The sequence below is a fragment of the Amphiprion ocellaris genome, chromosome 22 (assembly GCF_022539595.1).
Source record: "Amphiprion ocellaris isolate individual 3 ecotype Okinawa chromosome 22, ASM2253959v1, whole genome shotgun sequence".
Taxonomy (NCBI): domain Eukaryota; kingdom Metazoa; phylum Chordata; class Actinopteri; family Pomacentridae; genus Amphiprion; species Amphiprion ocellaris.
The window spans coordinates 1,763,097-1,780,449 of record NC_072787.1 but is presented as its reverse complement, the minus strand read 5'-3'; the positions used below and the strand labels follow the sequence as shown (position 1 = coordinate 1,780,449).

General features: G+C 38.7%; 1 protein-coding gene across 1 annotated transcript in view; it reads left to right on the top strand.

Annotated features, from left to right (window-relative positions):
• The window catches only part of cubn (cubilin (intrinsic factor-cobalamin receptor)), a 91,106-nt gene that overhangs the window by 45,323 nt on the left and 28,430 nt on the right, over positions 1–17,353 (top strand). Inside the window, exons 36-48 of the mRNA XM_035943798.2 lie at positions 59–191; positions 1,544–1,749; positions 2,940–3,121; positions 4,246–4,438; positions 6,557–6,754; positions 7,781–7,927; positions 10,063–10,253; positions 10,604–10,772; positions 12,354–12,528; positions 12,810–12,988; positions 13,211–13,420; positions 13,962–14,102; positions 17,024–17,208. Of these exons, the coding sequence (XP_035799691.2) occupies positions 59–191; positions 1,544–1,749; positions 2,940–3,121; positions 4,246–4,438; positions 6,557–6,754; positions 7,781–7,927; positions 10,063–10,253; positions 10,604–10,772; positions 12,354–12,528; positions 12,810–12,988; positions 13,211–13,420; positions 13,962–14,102; positions 17,024–17,208 (2,309 nt within the window). The remainder of the gene's footprint in view (positions 1–58; positions 192–1,543; positions 1,750–2,939; positions 3,122–4,245; positions 4,439–6,556; positions 6,755–7,780; positions 7,928–10,062; positions 10,254–10,603; positions 10,773–12,353; positions 12,529–12,809; positions 12,989–13,210; positions 13,421–13,961; positions 14,103–17,023; positions 17,209–17,353) is intronic.

Sequence of the window (17,353 nt, the reverse complement as noted above, 5' to 3'; positions counted from 1 at the left end):
CATTAGTACGTACAAAACCACCAAGAAACCTCATTTTTTTCTCACCTCTTCTGCTCAGGCTGTGGAGGAGATCTGGTGATGGAGAGTGGTGCATTCAACAGTCCTAACTATCCAGATCCTTATCCAGCTAATGTGGAATGTGTGTGGACCATCACAAGTTCTCCAGGAAATCGTGTCCAGCTCTCATTTATGTTAGTCAATGTGAAGGTTCATCTTCGGCCTTTACCACATACACTAGTACAGTATCTGTGATGAGATATGTTAAACTTGAGGGTAACTCAGTAGCTTTTTTATAGAATAAGCCACTGGTTTTTAGCAGTATCCCGAAGACTTCTTCAGCAAATGCTCATGTATCATATAGCTACCATAGTTCTGGTCATAATAGGTGACTGTGCATGTGTATGGTTAGACTATAAAATATTAGATAGTTTAGCTTTCTTCAATTTTTTTATAGCCCAAGATTTTTTTTAAGTGAACTTTAATTTATAATATTTGAAACACATTTCAAAGATTTAAAATGTCAAAGGTTTGACATCACAGACTGAAAAAAGATGAACAATTGATAAAAATTTCAAAGGCACTTTTGGGAATGTTCCTGTAAGTTTCTTTTCAGAGCAAACAAACACTACTGTTCAAAAGTTTGGGGTCACTGACAAATGTCCTTATTTTTCAAAGAAAAGCATTTTTTCAATGAAGATAACATGAAATGAATGATAAATCCAGTGTAGACATTGTTAATGTGGTAAATGACTATTGTAGCTGGAAACAGCTGATTTTTAATGGAATATCTCCATAGGGGTACAGAGGAACATTTCCAGCAACCATCACTCCTGTGTTCTAATGCTACATTGTGTTAGCTAATGGTGTTGAAAGGCTCATTGATGAATAGAAAACCCTTGTGCAGTTCTGTTAGCACATGGATAAAAGTGGGAGTTTTCATGGAAAACATGGAATTGTCTGGCAGACCCCAAACTTTTGAACGGTAGAGTATGTCTTGCTAGCATAATGCTGAAAATGGTTTGTTTAAGTTTAGATTGAACTGTCTGTTGTTAGAAATTTGGGAAACAGTTTTATAAAAAAAAGTGGGTGTATGAATATAAAGGATAGCACTTGAGTGATACAATGGCCAAATCAGTGCTGCTGGTCAGTACTAGCTAGTCACAGATGTATAGGATTGGTCTAGATGTTGGCCTATATGTAACATCTTATGCAGCATCAGTATATAGTGAGAGTATTGTGAAATATCTTCTTCAGTTACAAGTATTAATGGCTTTAAAAATCTAATTTTGATAGAGTTTTGGACTTGTCACGAATAGCCAATGGAGCAAACTTCTCATTTCTATAATAGCTAACTAATTAGTAGGACACTGATAGTCTGATCGTAGAGTTACTTACCTTTGAGTATTCTGGATGCATATCTTTTAAAGTGACATGGCCATAATTGGTGCACATTCCTGCTTTGAACACTTATGCACATGTAATAATCTGTATTTAATATCTGAAGGAACTTCTATCACTAACAGTCTTCTCATGTTTTGGTCAGTGTATTTCACCTACAAGGAGACTCTGGCTGTCAAAACGACTATCTGGAAATCAGAGAAGGCACCTCCACTGGGCCTTTAGTTGGTCGCTTCTGTGGAGACTCGCTCCCCTCCAACTACACCTCTGTGGTTGGTCACATCCTGTGGGTTAAGTTTGTCTCAGATGCATCAACTAGTGGAGCAGGATTTAGAGCCACCTTCTCACACTGTGAGTGTCTGTGCATGGAAACACTTCACCAGTTTCCTTCAAAATAATTTGATATCGCTGTTGTTTTTAGGGCAGTTGCTGACTTTAAAAGAAAATATGTTGCTGGTACTTCATAAAATTTCAGAGTTATATTCATATGTGATGTTGAGTCAATGATAATTTTCTTCTTTAAACATTGACAGTTGAATTGTAGTGCTAACCAGTGACATGGTAGAAATAAAATAATGATGCTTAAAATACACTGAACAATATTCATAAATATATCAAACTCTAAGAAATCAGAAATGGGTGATTAAATGATGCATAAAGATCTAATTTATGCTCTGAACCTAAACAAGTAGACCATATTTCCTCTGATGCTGTGCTATAGGCCAGTTGACTTTATATAATGACGGAGAAGCCCTCCATAACGTGACAGGTTTCCTGAACAGCGGTTTTAAAGTTCAGTGTGGTAACTGCATTAGTACCATCATGGTTTCCTGCTAATCCAAAAATGATCAACGAGATTGAAGTGTGAGTGGAGCTGAGGTGGTCCACACAAACGTGTCTGGACAATGTGATTGCACTTCCCTTACATTCTAAGCAGCTATGCCCTTAAGTATGAATGGTTTTACATCTTAATGCAACTTTAACGAGTGAGTTATATAAAAATTCACCTCCAATTCAGTTGTCAGCACAGGTAGCCAGATCAGGTGAGTAAGATGCATGGGGCCCTTGTTTCCAAGTGAGGTCTACACCTTTTTGAAGTACCCTCGTAAAAAGAAGCAAGTGAGTCCTGGTATTCATTTATCAGGTCCATTCGTTACCAATGTCACATGTGTGACTTTGGTGGTATGAGGTCTCAAACTCCAGCACATGTGTGTTTTACACTTACACTAGTAGTCATGAAGAACAAAATGGAACTCACCACCATTCATACTATGCTCCTGTCATTATTTAGTCCTCGAAATGTGTGTTTTTGTTTGTTAGTTATTTTATCGGAAATATTTGGCACAGGAATTTTTGGGAGGAATAATAGAGTTCTGTCTTGTCTTGTCTCTAATGTACTACAATTGTCTCATTGTGTGCAAGTTGTGTTCTGTGCACCTCGGTTTATCTAACTAACCAAACATTAATACAATAAATTTGGTAAAATAAAATTCCAACTGATAGTGAATAAGAACCTAACAGCTTCCTGTCTTTTTTCTCAGTGTATGGTATTGATGTGGTGGGGGAGTCTGGTCAGATAGCGTCCCCACTGTATCCCAGGACATATCCAAACAATGCAGACTACCGGTGGACCATAACTGTGGACGGGGACAGCTACATCCAGATCCGCTTCTTGGACATGGACATTGAGGACCTGTATGACTGCTACTATGACCAACTGAAAGTAAGCCTGTGCATGCTATGAAATCACAACTTACTACAATATCTTTTTACGCAGTTGTATTCAGGTGTTTTGAATTGCATTGTATTGTCTCACAATTCTAACAAATCATTGTTTGGAAATCAGTCGTTATACAGTTGATCAGATACACATTAGAAATAATGAAACATCAATCTGGAGCCAATCCATCCATTTAAAGAGCAATTTGTGGGCTTCAACAGAAAGTTTAAGTTTCAGTGATTCATAGCACCTAAACAGACATCTCTGCACATTCTGACACTGAGAAATTCATGCTATCCTTGTCCTTGTCAGCTGACCAGTGATGATCATGATGTTCCATCCATACATCAGTCATCTACGTAGGGTGTGACATTGTCCCTCACATCACAAGCCAAGAAACACATTCTGTGGATATGTCTGAAAAGCTGGCTGTGACTTCAAGCTTTTGATTTTTGCTGCATAGTATAGCAGGTAGTTACAAATTAGCACCATGTCAGTAATTATTGATGATATGGCATACACTATAGAACACCCAGCATTAAAGAGTTTGTTGTATTCCCTTCCCAAGCACAGTAGTCAGACATAGCAAAGGATTTTTGGAGCATCTGGAACTTGACATTATGTTTGGCCAGTATCAATTGAAAGCATATTACAAATTAAAGGTATCTATTACTTAGATAGAATTATAAAGGTATGAATGACCGGGAATCTCCTCATACAACCTTTAGTTTCCCTGATGCATATGCATTTGGTGTACTTGGAGTACATATGTACAGTCCATGTGGTTTTATATTATGGAATGCATGCAAACATTTGCAGAGGGGTCCATGCACAGTGCAAGACTGTGACACGGTCTCAGAAAAAAATTAACATTCCCGTAAGCCTATGGTGTATTCTTACTGTACAACAAGCTGCCGGACAACAAGTTTGTCAGCAGTGATGAACCTCTTGTTTTAGCTTAGCCTATGAAGGGTTTTTTGTTGTGCAGCAGTGTAACAGATATCATGTGAGCCTGTAAGAGCCAATTTTGCCCATCTTCACACTCATTCATAGACAATGTCATCCAAAAAAAAAAAAAAAAAAAAAAAGTTCTGGTGACTGTGCTGTCTATTCTCGTTTCTCTTCAGATATTTGATGGCCCTACTGTTGATTACTACCCCCTTGGGACCTTCTGTGGTGTGGCCCTGCCCCATCTTCTGAGAAGTACAGGAAGCACTGTCACCCTGGAGTTCCGATCGGATTCATGGCACGGAGGACGTGGCTTCCTTGTGGAATGGACGGCTGTGCAGAACTCTGGACCACCACCCACTATCGCACCAGGTGAAACACAGCAGATTGAGCCCTTTAACACAAACACCACAACATATAAGAGATCCATTCTGTATACGGATACACACTGCAAAGGTTGAGCAAAATTGCAAGAATGATGGTAGCAATCAAGGTGGAAGTACACAGGTAGGAATGTGAAAGCTTAAATATTATAATATCCTTAGGCGTTATACTTGAACTGATACTTTGAATTTGTTTATAAGCATGTGTACACCAAATACTGGGCAACAACACTCAGCTGGTGAATTAGTGTGATTGATAGTGTCTGAGATAGTGTGTACATGTAGTGTGTACACAGCATAAAATCCATGCCACCATGTCAGGCAATGCAAGTGAACACTACAATCTTGTCTATGTTTAAGGTTGAACATAAGGTCATATATATTAAGAATGTTCAACTTTCTGACACTTTTATAATATAGAGATCAGGTAAAATATCTGAGGTAACAGTGAAGTTCGGAAAACATGGAGCACTTTTTGTGATTTCAGAAAAGACTGTTTCTAGGAATACTCATATGTTGTACCTGGAATCTGCTGGAGGCATTCTGCTAGTGTGGGGTCACCACCCCTAATGCTTCTATTAGCACTGGGATCACCTTTCCTTCACTTTCCACATCTGTTCCAGTTGTTCCTTCAGCCCCCTGCTACTATCTGCTGGACTGTCTTGGGAACCCTTTTTGCACAGTCTGCACCTGAGCTCCTATCTGGTGTGGTATATCCCTGTTTCTATGGATTTGGTGCTCAGGGCTTGATGTCCTGCCATGATCAGAACCTCTATACTGTGCTGTGAATTTCTTGGTGACACCCACCCTCTCTATCTTTTGTCATTACATCCTATGGAGGGGTTTGGTCTTTCACAACATCTCCTCTTCCTCCTCATCACCCTCTGCCTTCTGCTACCTGAGGCACCCTCTGAATAGGTCATCCTGAGTGGACATCTTCATGGTCTTTTCTTGGATTCTTCTTGTTTCATGCCGGATCGTGGCCTCGGTATTCACAAATCCTCAAAAACAGTTTTTGCTGATTGTAGAGTCTTAAAGTGCTGGATTTTGAGCGGAACACTCCATGCGTTGTGATCACTTTACCTATCTTGACATCAGCTGCATCCATCTCCTCATGTGGCCAGCTTCCTATTCCAGCTGGGTATGGTTGGACCAGTAGGACGTACACATTAATGTGTTGTGTCTTATTTGTCCTATTGAGCTGATTTCTCAGTACCTGTCTTATTTGGCTGTGCCTGACATCTTTGCGTTCTCATCATGGGTCCCATTGGCTTGTGGGATATCCAGGTACAATCGTGAATAAAAGTTTACATACATTTGTAAAGACCATGAATATTCCTCATCAAGTCTTGAGTTTTTAATGACTCCTGCAACTTTACAATTTTGTCACAAATAAATCCCTACCCACAGCCACCATCCAAGAGCATTGAATCTTAAGTGCTCCCATGCTATTGGAGGGTTAAATACTCTTGCTTCATAAGACCAAAAAATCACTTGAAATAAAACAGCTAAATATTAATAAATTGCATGTGACATTGACAGCAATGTTCCTTTTTTCCCCAACCATAATGTAATGTAGCTCCAAAGCAATGCATTTTTGGTGGTGGTTCCTTGTCACATTATATGTTGTATGTTAATGCTTTTCATTCCACTATGTTTTCTGCACCTGCTATATTAATATAGTATTAAAAGAGCTTCTATTTCTTCTTTTAGAGAAATTATCCACCATATTTCATGTAACCATAGAAGTTGTGAATAAATTCTATTTCTTCAGGGGGAGCGATAACAACCGGTGATAACTTTTATTGGAGTTGTCTGACCTTCAGTTCTGAAAGCCTAAGCTTAATTTCATTATATTAATACATTGTTTTCATTATTGAATAAAAATAAAAGCCTACATCACATTTATTAAGCAAAAAGCTCATGTATGTGTTGCAGGTGTACAATAGTACAATTCAGTTTTACCTAAAAATACAGTTACAATTATTATTGATGGATTTATTTCATTTTCTAAACCACGAATGGCATCGTGAAATCTAAAATAACCTGCGTCATTTTTTGGTTTTGTTTTTTGTTTGTTTTTTGTGCATCTCTGTGTGTTTGTCAGGTGCATGTGGTGGACAGCTAATGGCAGCAGAGACTCCCGGCTTCCTCTTTTCTCCTGGCTGGCCTGAGAACTACCCTCCCTATCAGGAGTGTACCTGGCTGATCCGTTCTCCAAACTCAATTGTAGAGTTTAACTTCTTTTCTGTTGACATAGAAGACTACCCCAGCTGCTTCTCTGATAACGTTGTTATCAGAGATGGTAAGTCATGCATCAACACATGATGACACAATGAAGAAAAATAACAAAACCCACTGTTTTTTAGCAGGACCCATGCTTGGCCATGAGTATTAGGATATTACAGCCTGTAAATAATTCTCACTTGTACCACATTACTAGGAATATTGTTATTGTTAATTATTGGGTGATAAATCATATCTCCCAGTATGTTATTCTTCTGACATTGTGCTTGTTTACTAGCAGTTTTCTATTTAAGCTATTCATATTAAGTAAAAAGAAAAAGTAGAGATTAAAACTGAAAATAAGAGGTTCGAAAGTACCCCTCGGTTGTAAGAAAACGAAAGAAGTAAAAGTCCTCTGATGTCCAGGTAAATACTGGTGTTACAAAACGAGAGAAACTTCCTCAGTCCTCAAGGTACGAGCCTTGTTGTGTAAAGATAAGTAAAAGTCTTTTCTACAGACACAATTAAACCAATAATCCAGAAAGATCATGAACAGAGGCCATTTTTTTTGCTTTCCGTGTGTCTGCAAGGGTCCATGTGATGTAAATTCCCATGCACACCCCTTTGCAGATGCTTATTTTCAGGAAAGGTCGTGTAAGGGCATTCTCCATTATCCAGACCTTTATGATTTATCATTAATAGAGTTAGAATTAGAGTACAGCTATCAGATTTTGGAAGTGCTTTAATTTGTACATGCTTTCCATTGACTGTGCCTAAATGTAGTAGGAAGTTCCATACTACCCAGAAAGTGTGTATCTTCCCAACCTAAGCCCAGTAGTCATAGCATAGGAGAAGTCCTGTGTTGTGTCTGACCACCAGTCATTGACAGCCAGGTTGGAAGTAGCTGCTATGTCGTGTAAATAATGTAAAGTCAGAGCCAGTTTTTCTAGAAACAACAATGGAAGCCCGCTGTGTTCTTCTGTGTTCACCATTAAGAATATATGGAGTACAGTGTTTTAATAACAGAACTATATTGTTGTGATAAGTCTGTTTGCTCTTGTGGACATTTTATAATTTCTTTCTATGTGTTTATGGGTGTTCCCAGGTCCAACCAGTCTATCCCCTATCCTGGCCAAAGTGTGTGGTCGAGATCCTCCAGGTTCTCTCCACTCAACAGGAGACTCCATGTACATCCACTTCTCCTCAGACGGCCTGATCAGTGGCGGGGGGTTTAATGCCTCCTACTCCAAAGGTTGTGCACCCAAAACAAATCTATAATCATCCTATAATTAGTACTCTCGCTATTGTACTATTAAACAGATCCCCAGATATGCCCATAGCCATTAGATAAATATTGCATTGCTGTTTTCAGCACAGCAGTCATTTTGACACAATCCGTGCCCTAAAATAGCCGAGAAAGAGTTCTACAATTAAACTGCCTGTGAAAATACAAGCTGTTGCTTTCAAACTTTGGTGTTTATGTGGACTAAACTAAGCATTCCAGATGTCTCTCAACCCAGCAAATGTTTTCTAAGTCTTCCTGGGTGTTCCCATGTCTGCAAGCCAAATGCATTAGTCATTCCAGAATTGGAGGACATTTGGGCTTCAAAAATTTTGAAAAACAAACCTTTACTTTTACAATTTCCTTCTACATATTCATCAATAATAGGTAATAAACTATCAAAGGCTTGATTGGCTCATCTTACACATCAATGGTAGCATTTTTATTCCAAGTTTTCTGTGTTGTTTGCTAACCCTACTCTAATCACAGTAACAGGGTTGCTAATCCATGCTAATGTGATCTTTTTCTCAGCAGTAGAAGCTAGATATTTAGCTGCTGTTACTGCTGACCAAGAGGACAAACTGACTGATGGAAAACAGTCCAAAGAATTAGTCTGATCCTGATAATATGAGGTAGAGTGAGACATTCAATCAAGGCTGACAATGGGATGAAAAGATGAAAAATAGAAGAGAAGACATAGCTTTGCTCTCCCCATTATTTAGGAAAACTGTTGGATGATGTAAATTCCAGCGTATTATGTGATGCACTGTTTTCTTCTTCTTCTACATGTTAAATGCATAATAATTATTATTTAAAATATTATATTGATTAAAAAATGTTCCCACAATTACAAGAGACATCAATGAAAAACATAAAACCAAATAAGAGGTTTAAATTTAATTTTAACTGTTTTATTTGAGATTCAGTTTATTCATCAGGGGGTGGGACAAGAGAAAAATGGCATTTTAGGGGGAACTCCAGACATTTTAAAAAACATTTTCAAGCATTCTTTTCTCATAGTTTTTTAGATTTGGTCTCAGGAGAAGAACATTTACACAATCACTGCATGTTTTATTATTTTGTACGTGGCTTATTTGAAATTTGATGGGTGGGATGTAAAATGTCCTCCAGTTCTGGAATGACCCATTATATAATCATAATGACTCTAGGAAGTTCTAGGTCTATCCTTGGCCCGACTCCCGAGTGGACATGCCAGGAACACCTCCAAAGGAAGGAATTCAGGAGTAATCCTAATCACACGCCCAGATCACCACGGCTGGCAAGCTCCTCATCCTAATTCTAAGAGTTTGCCCAGCCACTCAAGAAACTCATTTTACTTATATCTACAATTTCATTCTTTCTGTCGCTATCCAGAGCTCCGTGTTACAGCGTAGATAGACTAGAAAATCAAAAGCTTTGCTGTCTAGTCTGGCTCCTTCTTCACTATTTTACTCCTGGCACTTTGCAATCCACCTGTGCACCTCACACATGCATTTTCCTGTTACATGTGCTTATAGATCTGGAGATACTAGAACTTAGAACCAACTCATCCCCAACCTGGAGGGAGCAATCCACAATTTTATGATAGAGATCGATTGCCACAGACTTGAAGGTGCTGACTGCCATCTAGGGCATTTCACACTTTGCTGCAAACCACCCTAATGTGCACTGAAGATCACCCATTCACACACACACACACACACACACACACACACACACACACTTACACACCATTTGGAATAACTCTGGGTTCATTGTCTTGTCCAAGGACGTCTCGACATTCGGAGGGGCCGAGGGTCGTAATATGACCGGAAAGATAAAAAAAAAAAGTCCATGTTTGGACCAGAAGTAAACTAAACTAAAAGATAAATTAGCAGAAGTTAAAACACAAGCTCAACAAATGGAGACAATGTGACAATACTGAAACAGGCTTCTGCATGCATGGAGCCATCTTGGAATTACATTACATCATAAATGAAAAAATTAACTCAAGGCAGCTTTAAGTCATCCTGAATTTAGCGTTTCCCACACACTTCCTGTCCAGACTCTACGACTGCCATTACTCTACAACAACAATAACCATCAAACTGTCTTTGTCTTTTCAGGTTGCGGTGGATTACTACATGTAGACAGAGGAGCGTTGAGTAGTCCTCGCTACCCTCAGAACTACCTGCCTGGTCTCAACTGTAGCTGGCATGTGATGGTGACACCTGGCTTTAAGATTTCTGTCACCTTCCAAAGCCCCTTCCAGATTCAAGGCTTTGGAACTGCATGCAGCACAGGAGACTACCTAGAGGTAAATATATGTATGGAAAGGTTTGTAGTTTTAAACCAAATCCATATGGCTACAAGGCAGGCCCCTGTGGTTCAGAGGGTGGAGTAGTTGTCCACTAATCTCAAGGTTGGGGGTTCAGTCTCCTGCCCCTCCATACATGTTCTATGAAGTGTCCTTAGGAAAAACGCTGAACCCATGGTTGCTCCCAGTGGTAAACACCTTGCATGGCAGCTCTGTGACACGAATGGGTGAATAAGAAACACATTCTAAAGGGCTTTATTTTATTTTAGGTTTTATTTGTTGTCTGTCTCACTGAACAGTTGGTAAATTGTTTGTTTCATGTAAGTATTCAATCAGTGTTGTCTCCACAGGTCAGGAATGGTCCGGATGCGTCATCTCCACTACTTGGACAACGGATCTGTGGTGCAAGTCCCCCGTCCCCCCTCCAGACTACTGACAACCATCTTTTTATCAACTTTGTCTCTGATGCCAATGATGAGGCCAGCGGTTTTAAGCTGACATTTGAAGCCCACAGTCAGGGTATCATCACTGCTCTTTTTTTGTATTTTTTCTGTCATGGTAGAAGTTATCAAGGATTTTTTCAGCATACAGGGAATTACAATGTACTTATCAGTGTTACTGGTGGTTAGGAGAGGGTGTTGAACAGGTTCTGATTATTTTCACCCCTGTTAATGGTGGAATATAACAAACAACAACATGAAAGCATAAGTCAAAATAGTCACAACATAAGACTTTAGAGCAGGAAAGTTTTCCCATCAGATATTGTTTTAACTAATGGTAAAATTAAGCCTGAACAATTCTGCTGTTCATAAATGATTGGTGTATTGGATGGCGTGTCCAGCTGTAGCTACGTACCTAAAAGATAGAAGACATATCAAAGTTACTGATTGATTAAATATTAGTTAAAAGTTTAACTGTTTCTTTGAGTGTTGAAAGAGGGTTTGGCATCAACAGCTACATATAATCTATTTATCGGCTGACTTCATGATGCATGTCTGGTGTTTGGATACCTTTAAAGCAATGTTTTAGCAGATGTCTGTTGTTAAGGGTTTGATGAAAATCGTGAATAGAGAACATCCTTGAGTTATTAGGTTGTGTCACAGCTTGTCAGGGAACCAGAAACAAGACTCAAACCCAACTTAGTTTAACAGGTTTATTTACAGATTTAACAGAACAGAAAACACATGGAACTAAGGTAACCAACAAAGAAAACCTTAAGGGTTGCTAGTGAGGAAAATCTAAAATGGAGGCTGCCGCTCCCCTGAAACTAAAATTAAAAGTACCCAAAAGTCCAACAGTACGACTCAGTCAGCACTCACTCGGTTTATGTCCTAAAGATAGAAACTTATATAGAAACAGTATGAGGTTAAATGTAGAATGTGCTTTCCCTAAGAAATAAAGTCTAAGTATATGGTGTAATAAATAGTGTTGTTGCACAGAGATGCATAGTTATTGCACCAAAAACTACGTTATGAAGTTTGATCATTAGTTATTACAGTGGCTGTTAGTAACATGTACAGAATCTCAACTATTTTGATAAATGATTATCCAAGGCCATTTTTTTCTGAAGGTAAAGTTTGTTCCTGCCTTCTGTAATGAAGTATGGTGCAATAAACAGTCTATGCATGTTGCTGTTTGTGATAAAAACCTGTTGGATCATGCACGGTATGACCTTTTCTTTGTCAAGATACAACCTAAAGGGTTTTTGATTTCATGTGTCTTTTATTGTTTCAGATGTCAGTAGTGAATAAATACCTATTAATCTGCTTTAGTATCATAGAACTTCCCCAAGAATCATTATCGTACTATAGCTGTCTATACATCCAAGCAAACAGAAACTGATAATGGGAAATAGCCAGTACACATACTGGGTAGGTGTGCACAGTAATTCATTTACTATTGTAAGTTTACAAAGTGCCTGAAATTGTTTATTCTACCAGTGGTTCCACTTTGACAGTAATTAATTTCACTGAAAACATTTAAGAAGGTATTTCTCTTGGTTTAAGGAATGGAATGTATTTTCAATCAGGGTTAAGAGGATATGGACTAAGGCTAATTACAAAGTAGTGCAGTAAAAACTTCTCCTTTCTGTTTCCACAGCGTGTGGAGGCGTCATTGGGTTGAATGATTATGATCCTCCAGGATACATCACTTCACCTAATTATCCTCAGAACTACCCCCAGAACATCGACTGCATCTGGGTGATCACTGTGCCTAACGGAGAAGCTGTCCGACTTGATTTTGAGGATGAATTCTACATTGAGCACACAGAGAGGTACAACTATTAGTTGCTCTTCAGGTCGTTGTCTGGTTATTTTTACATGTTTTCCAGCTAATTACTGCTGAGGTTAGTGTCTTTGAGTGCCATATTTCGTATCCTGCTTTATTGATAAATGCATTGAAAATAATTTATATCTGATAAAAGCTCAGCCTGTTTGCTCAAAATAAAATATATGTTGTTGAGTCATGACTGAGGTAATAGTCTTGACATTGTTGGAAGAACCCTGCCCTGTCTTAAGAACAAGTCATTGATGCATTCATTCATCTATCTCTCAGTTGTCTGTATGACTACTTGGAGGTGCGTGACGGTGCATCATCCAACTCTGACCTGATTTCCCGGCTCTGTGGCAACACCCGACCATCTACCCAACATTCAACGGGTTCCTCCATGCGACTCAGGTTTCGTACTGACACCAGCTATACACACAAAGGGTTCAAGGCAAAGTACTCAATAGGTAAGCAAATTACAGTCATCATATTACAGTTTCTCAAGTCAGGCTTTGGGTTTCGAGTGTGTCAAGGAAAAAAATTATCTTTCAAATCCTAATAGTAGTTTTGATTTCAGATTTTCTGGTTCTACTTATATTAATGGAGATGCAGCAAAACTTCATATGAGGATTTTCTTTTCATTGAAAAAGAAACCAGACACTAATATTTCAATCTCTAATTCTTCACAGCAATATGTGGTGGTACCTACATAGGCCAGAGTGGTTCAATACACAGTCCTGGTTTCCCAGGATCCAGCTACCCTGATAGCTCCAGCTGTGAGTGGTACCTGGAGGGGCCCACAGGACACTACCTCACTGTCAGTTATGAGAGCTTCAACCTACAGACCAGTCCATCGTGCTCTAATGACTATGTGGAGATCAGAGAGTACAATGCCTCAGGTGAGAAAAGAAGAGAACTGGTTCTCTACACTACCAGACTACATAAATTAAACCATTTCCACCTATAAAACATCAACACAACAAACATGTAGTCAGTAATAACTATCAACTGTGAAGCTACAAACAAAGAACTGTGGGCTCTTTGGATAAAGGACATGTGGGATCATTTTTGAAAAACAGTAAACTTTGTGTGAAAATTCGAGAGAACTCCAACAAAAATGTACATTATTTCCTCCACCTAATCAAAATGACAGAGCTTAGAAAACAGGCATACAACAGTGACTAAGGAACTGGAATCCTCTCCTAAGTGTCCTAACATGTCTCTGCTGCAAATCAACCAGGTTCGATAATAATCATTCTTATTTCATATCTAGCCACAGCAGTACTAGGGAGCCGGTTCAGGGAATATGCTAGTCTGCAACCTTCCAAAGTTTGATTTTTTAAAAATTTTGAAATAGTTATAGTTATTTAGTTCTGAAGGAAAGTCATACACACAACACGCATGCTTACTATTTTATTTTTTACTGTCCTGTTTGTGTAGGGCGCCTACTGGGCCGACACTGTGGCAATGACCTACCAGCTTCCTTGGACACGTCTGACAGTTTTGCCTACGTCAAGTTTGTCAGCGATGCCAGCGTAACAGCAGCTGGCTTCAAGCTGTTGTTTGAAGCCAGCGTTGAAGGTACTGTGATTTTCAAAACTTACTGGAAAGGTTTGTTTACTGCATGATCCCAAACTACAGTTTCTTAATACATAAAGTACACATGTAAGTACTGTCAATAGAGATGGTGATAATAGAGCCTAGAATACAGCTCCAATCAAGTTCTAATATTATTCAAAGCTGTCAAAAACATTTTAGTCCTCAGTATAGTCTCATATAGCTAGTCTCATTTAGCTAGCACCCACTACGGTATTCAGAATATTTTTTCAGCATACTAATGAACAGTTTTATAGGGATGTGTTTTTAGTTGTTAGAATAGTATTAGCATTGGAATTAGAATAAGTATTCGTATTATGACAGTAGTACTTCATGTCTTTGTATTCACTGTAAAATTAGCCCAAACTAAAACATACATCTTATTTTGGAATTGATATGTGTATTTGAATTTCTTTTTATGTCTCTCTCCTCTGCTGTTTGTGTGTTATTGGATATATAAAGAGCTCCAGGTCTGTTTGATCACTGGTAATCAGCCCTCCCCTGCACATACTGCACAGAAGCTAGCCAATGCCACATGACCGAGGCTTTGTCATCATAAGGTTGAATATTGCAGAAACACTACAGATAGATGAATTTAACCTTTTAGATGCTTTATAAGGATAGGGGGGTTGATTGCGACTCCTACTGACTGGAAATATTTTTGCACTCTCTGTTCTTTAATATCAGTCAGCATCGTGGTTCTGCATGTCAGAGATTGCTAAAATGGAAAAGGATACAGAAAGATTGGTGACCAACAAAAATCAATTGAAACGAGGTTGCCAGAGTGGTCACGAGGTATAGAACTAGCCATAGTATTACTAATCAGAGTTGCAGTGAGTCTCCTCCTAAAATGACGCCAATATCAGTGCACTACCTGGACAGTGTAGCTCTGAAACACAGAGAAATAAATGCTTTAGATTTGACACTGGGCTAGTCAATGGAGATCTGAGTTTCTGTGACAGCTTAGACAATGTGAAAGATCGTAAAAAATGACAACCTCATGCAGAACGTCCAAGAAAAACACCCTCACTAGCTGTTTGGCACAAAACTGCAAAATGAAACTTTGAACATGAAAGACGTGTGTTAAAGATTGGGAATACATTCCAGATGAGAGCCAAATAAATTTGCTCAGTTGAGATGGGGTCCAGCGTGTTTGGCATGACCCTGACTAGGACTACTATAGGGAATGCATAGTCCTCACAGTGAAGCACAGAAGTGGGATTGTGATGATATGAGGCTCCATGACAACCAAAAATACAGGGCAGATGAAATTTATAGATGGCACCGTGAATGCCTGTGGATATACTAAAATACTTGCTCACAAAATCAATCCCAGTCTGCAGGAGTTTGGCCGAAAAATAAATTCAACATAACACATGTTGAAGAAATTTCACTCTTGGTCCTTCCAAGTTTGCTGTAGTGGTGTGTTTTATTGGTATTTCCGCTAATACTTACTTTGTATTTACTGACACAGAGTGTGGGTCTGCAAAGGTAATTTGACCCAGATTATTTTCAGAGCACACATATTATAGGAATGTCAGGGGATGGATCAAAGGGTAGGGAGGGGCTGTGTGTAACTACCAAGGTGAATAGAGGCTAATTTGTGTAGGGTTGCTAATCAGTAACAGAGGGTAAGACAACAGAACAAATGGGTACTTGAATTAAGAAGTCTGGTAAACAATTGCAAATAGCAAAAGTGTGACAACAAAAGGTAAGAGAGGGATCTGGCAGACAGTAGCACATAACAAAAGATAAAAGAATTGTGGATAGCCGTGGGAAATGGAGTGACACGTGACGGTAAGTATCTGTAGCAAAAGGTCTGGCATTTTCTTCATCACACACTGCCAAAATCACACAAGTTTCTAAAGAAGACAAAGTTGAAAACATGGCTAGGTATGTTATCTGACTTGATTTCAATAGAAGAATTAGAGCAGCTGAGAAAAATAGTCTCTGAAGAATGGTTGAACATGTCTTCAGAAATATATCCTCCATGAGACAAATAAATGTGGGCGTAAGAAGTGCCACCAGCAGGGCTGACTGAGACAGAACACAGAGGAGAAACACCAGCTGCTCCATAAGGGAAGGAAACAGAGTACTCATAGAAAATGTGACCACAGTTATAACAATAAGAAACCTAGTTTTAGTTTTTAATTTTACACGAGCCTGCTGTTCAACTTAGACATCTTCTGATTACTATAAAATGATACAATCTTGAATCATTTAAAATTTAAGTGATTTTGCACAGTGGTGTACTCACTTCTTTACTGTAGGTCTGTACACTCCTCACTGCATTAGACATATAAAACATTGCTTAGCTTGTGTTTGGGTGTTTTATTGCCAGAATGACTTGTGTTGTATAGAGTGTTGCCGGACCAAATGACATGTTTAGACAAAATCCTTTGAGGTTTTTCAGACTTGGCAGCTACATACAGAATGACAATGTTCTTCCTTCTCTTCTTTTTTCTGAGGACTTAGAGAAAGGCCCACTTTCTAGCGACAAGTTTTAAGTGCTTTCCTAATATGTGTGTGTGTTCCTTTTGTATTCCTTCTGCTTTGATTGGGTATGTTTACACTGTAGGACAAGAAATGAAACCTTATTTTCATTCAATGTAAGCCTGAGAGCATTCATTATTTTAGTAGCATCCATTTTATTGTTGTGATTTATTTGAAGCCTTGAATATCCTACTGATAAAAGTAAAGGTTGGACACTGGCTTGTAATTAGTTAAACATTACTGTCTGGCATCTTAAGTAAGAGTTTTATGATAACTTTTATTTAAAAGCCAAATTTACATGAACATTTACTTTGTTTTAGACTTTAGAGATAAATAATATATATTTTTTAATCTAAAATGTTTTTTTTCATATTGATTTTCTTTGTGTTTTTCTCTTCCTTATCTCCTAAAAGTCTGTGGAGGTGAGCTGAATGCTCCCTCGGGGACCATCTCCTCTCCCAATTACCCTAACCTATACCCACACAGTCGGGTCTGTCGATGGGAGCTGGTAGTGGCAGAAGGTCGCAGGGTTACACTCACCATTGATGACTTGCGGCTAGAAGGTTCTGGTACTTCCTGTTTCTATGACTACGTTGATGTGAGTCACTTTTTGGCACTCTTTCTTTATGTTTTATCAGTTTACATTTTCAAATATTGCTAACTAGTTTAAATATTTATATGTAATCAAAATATAGTTGACCACCACAGGAATGTACTTTGTGGTCTTTTACATTTTGAATGCT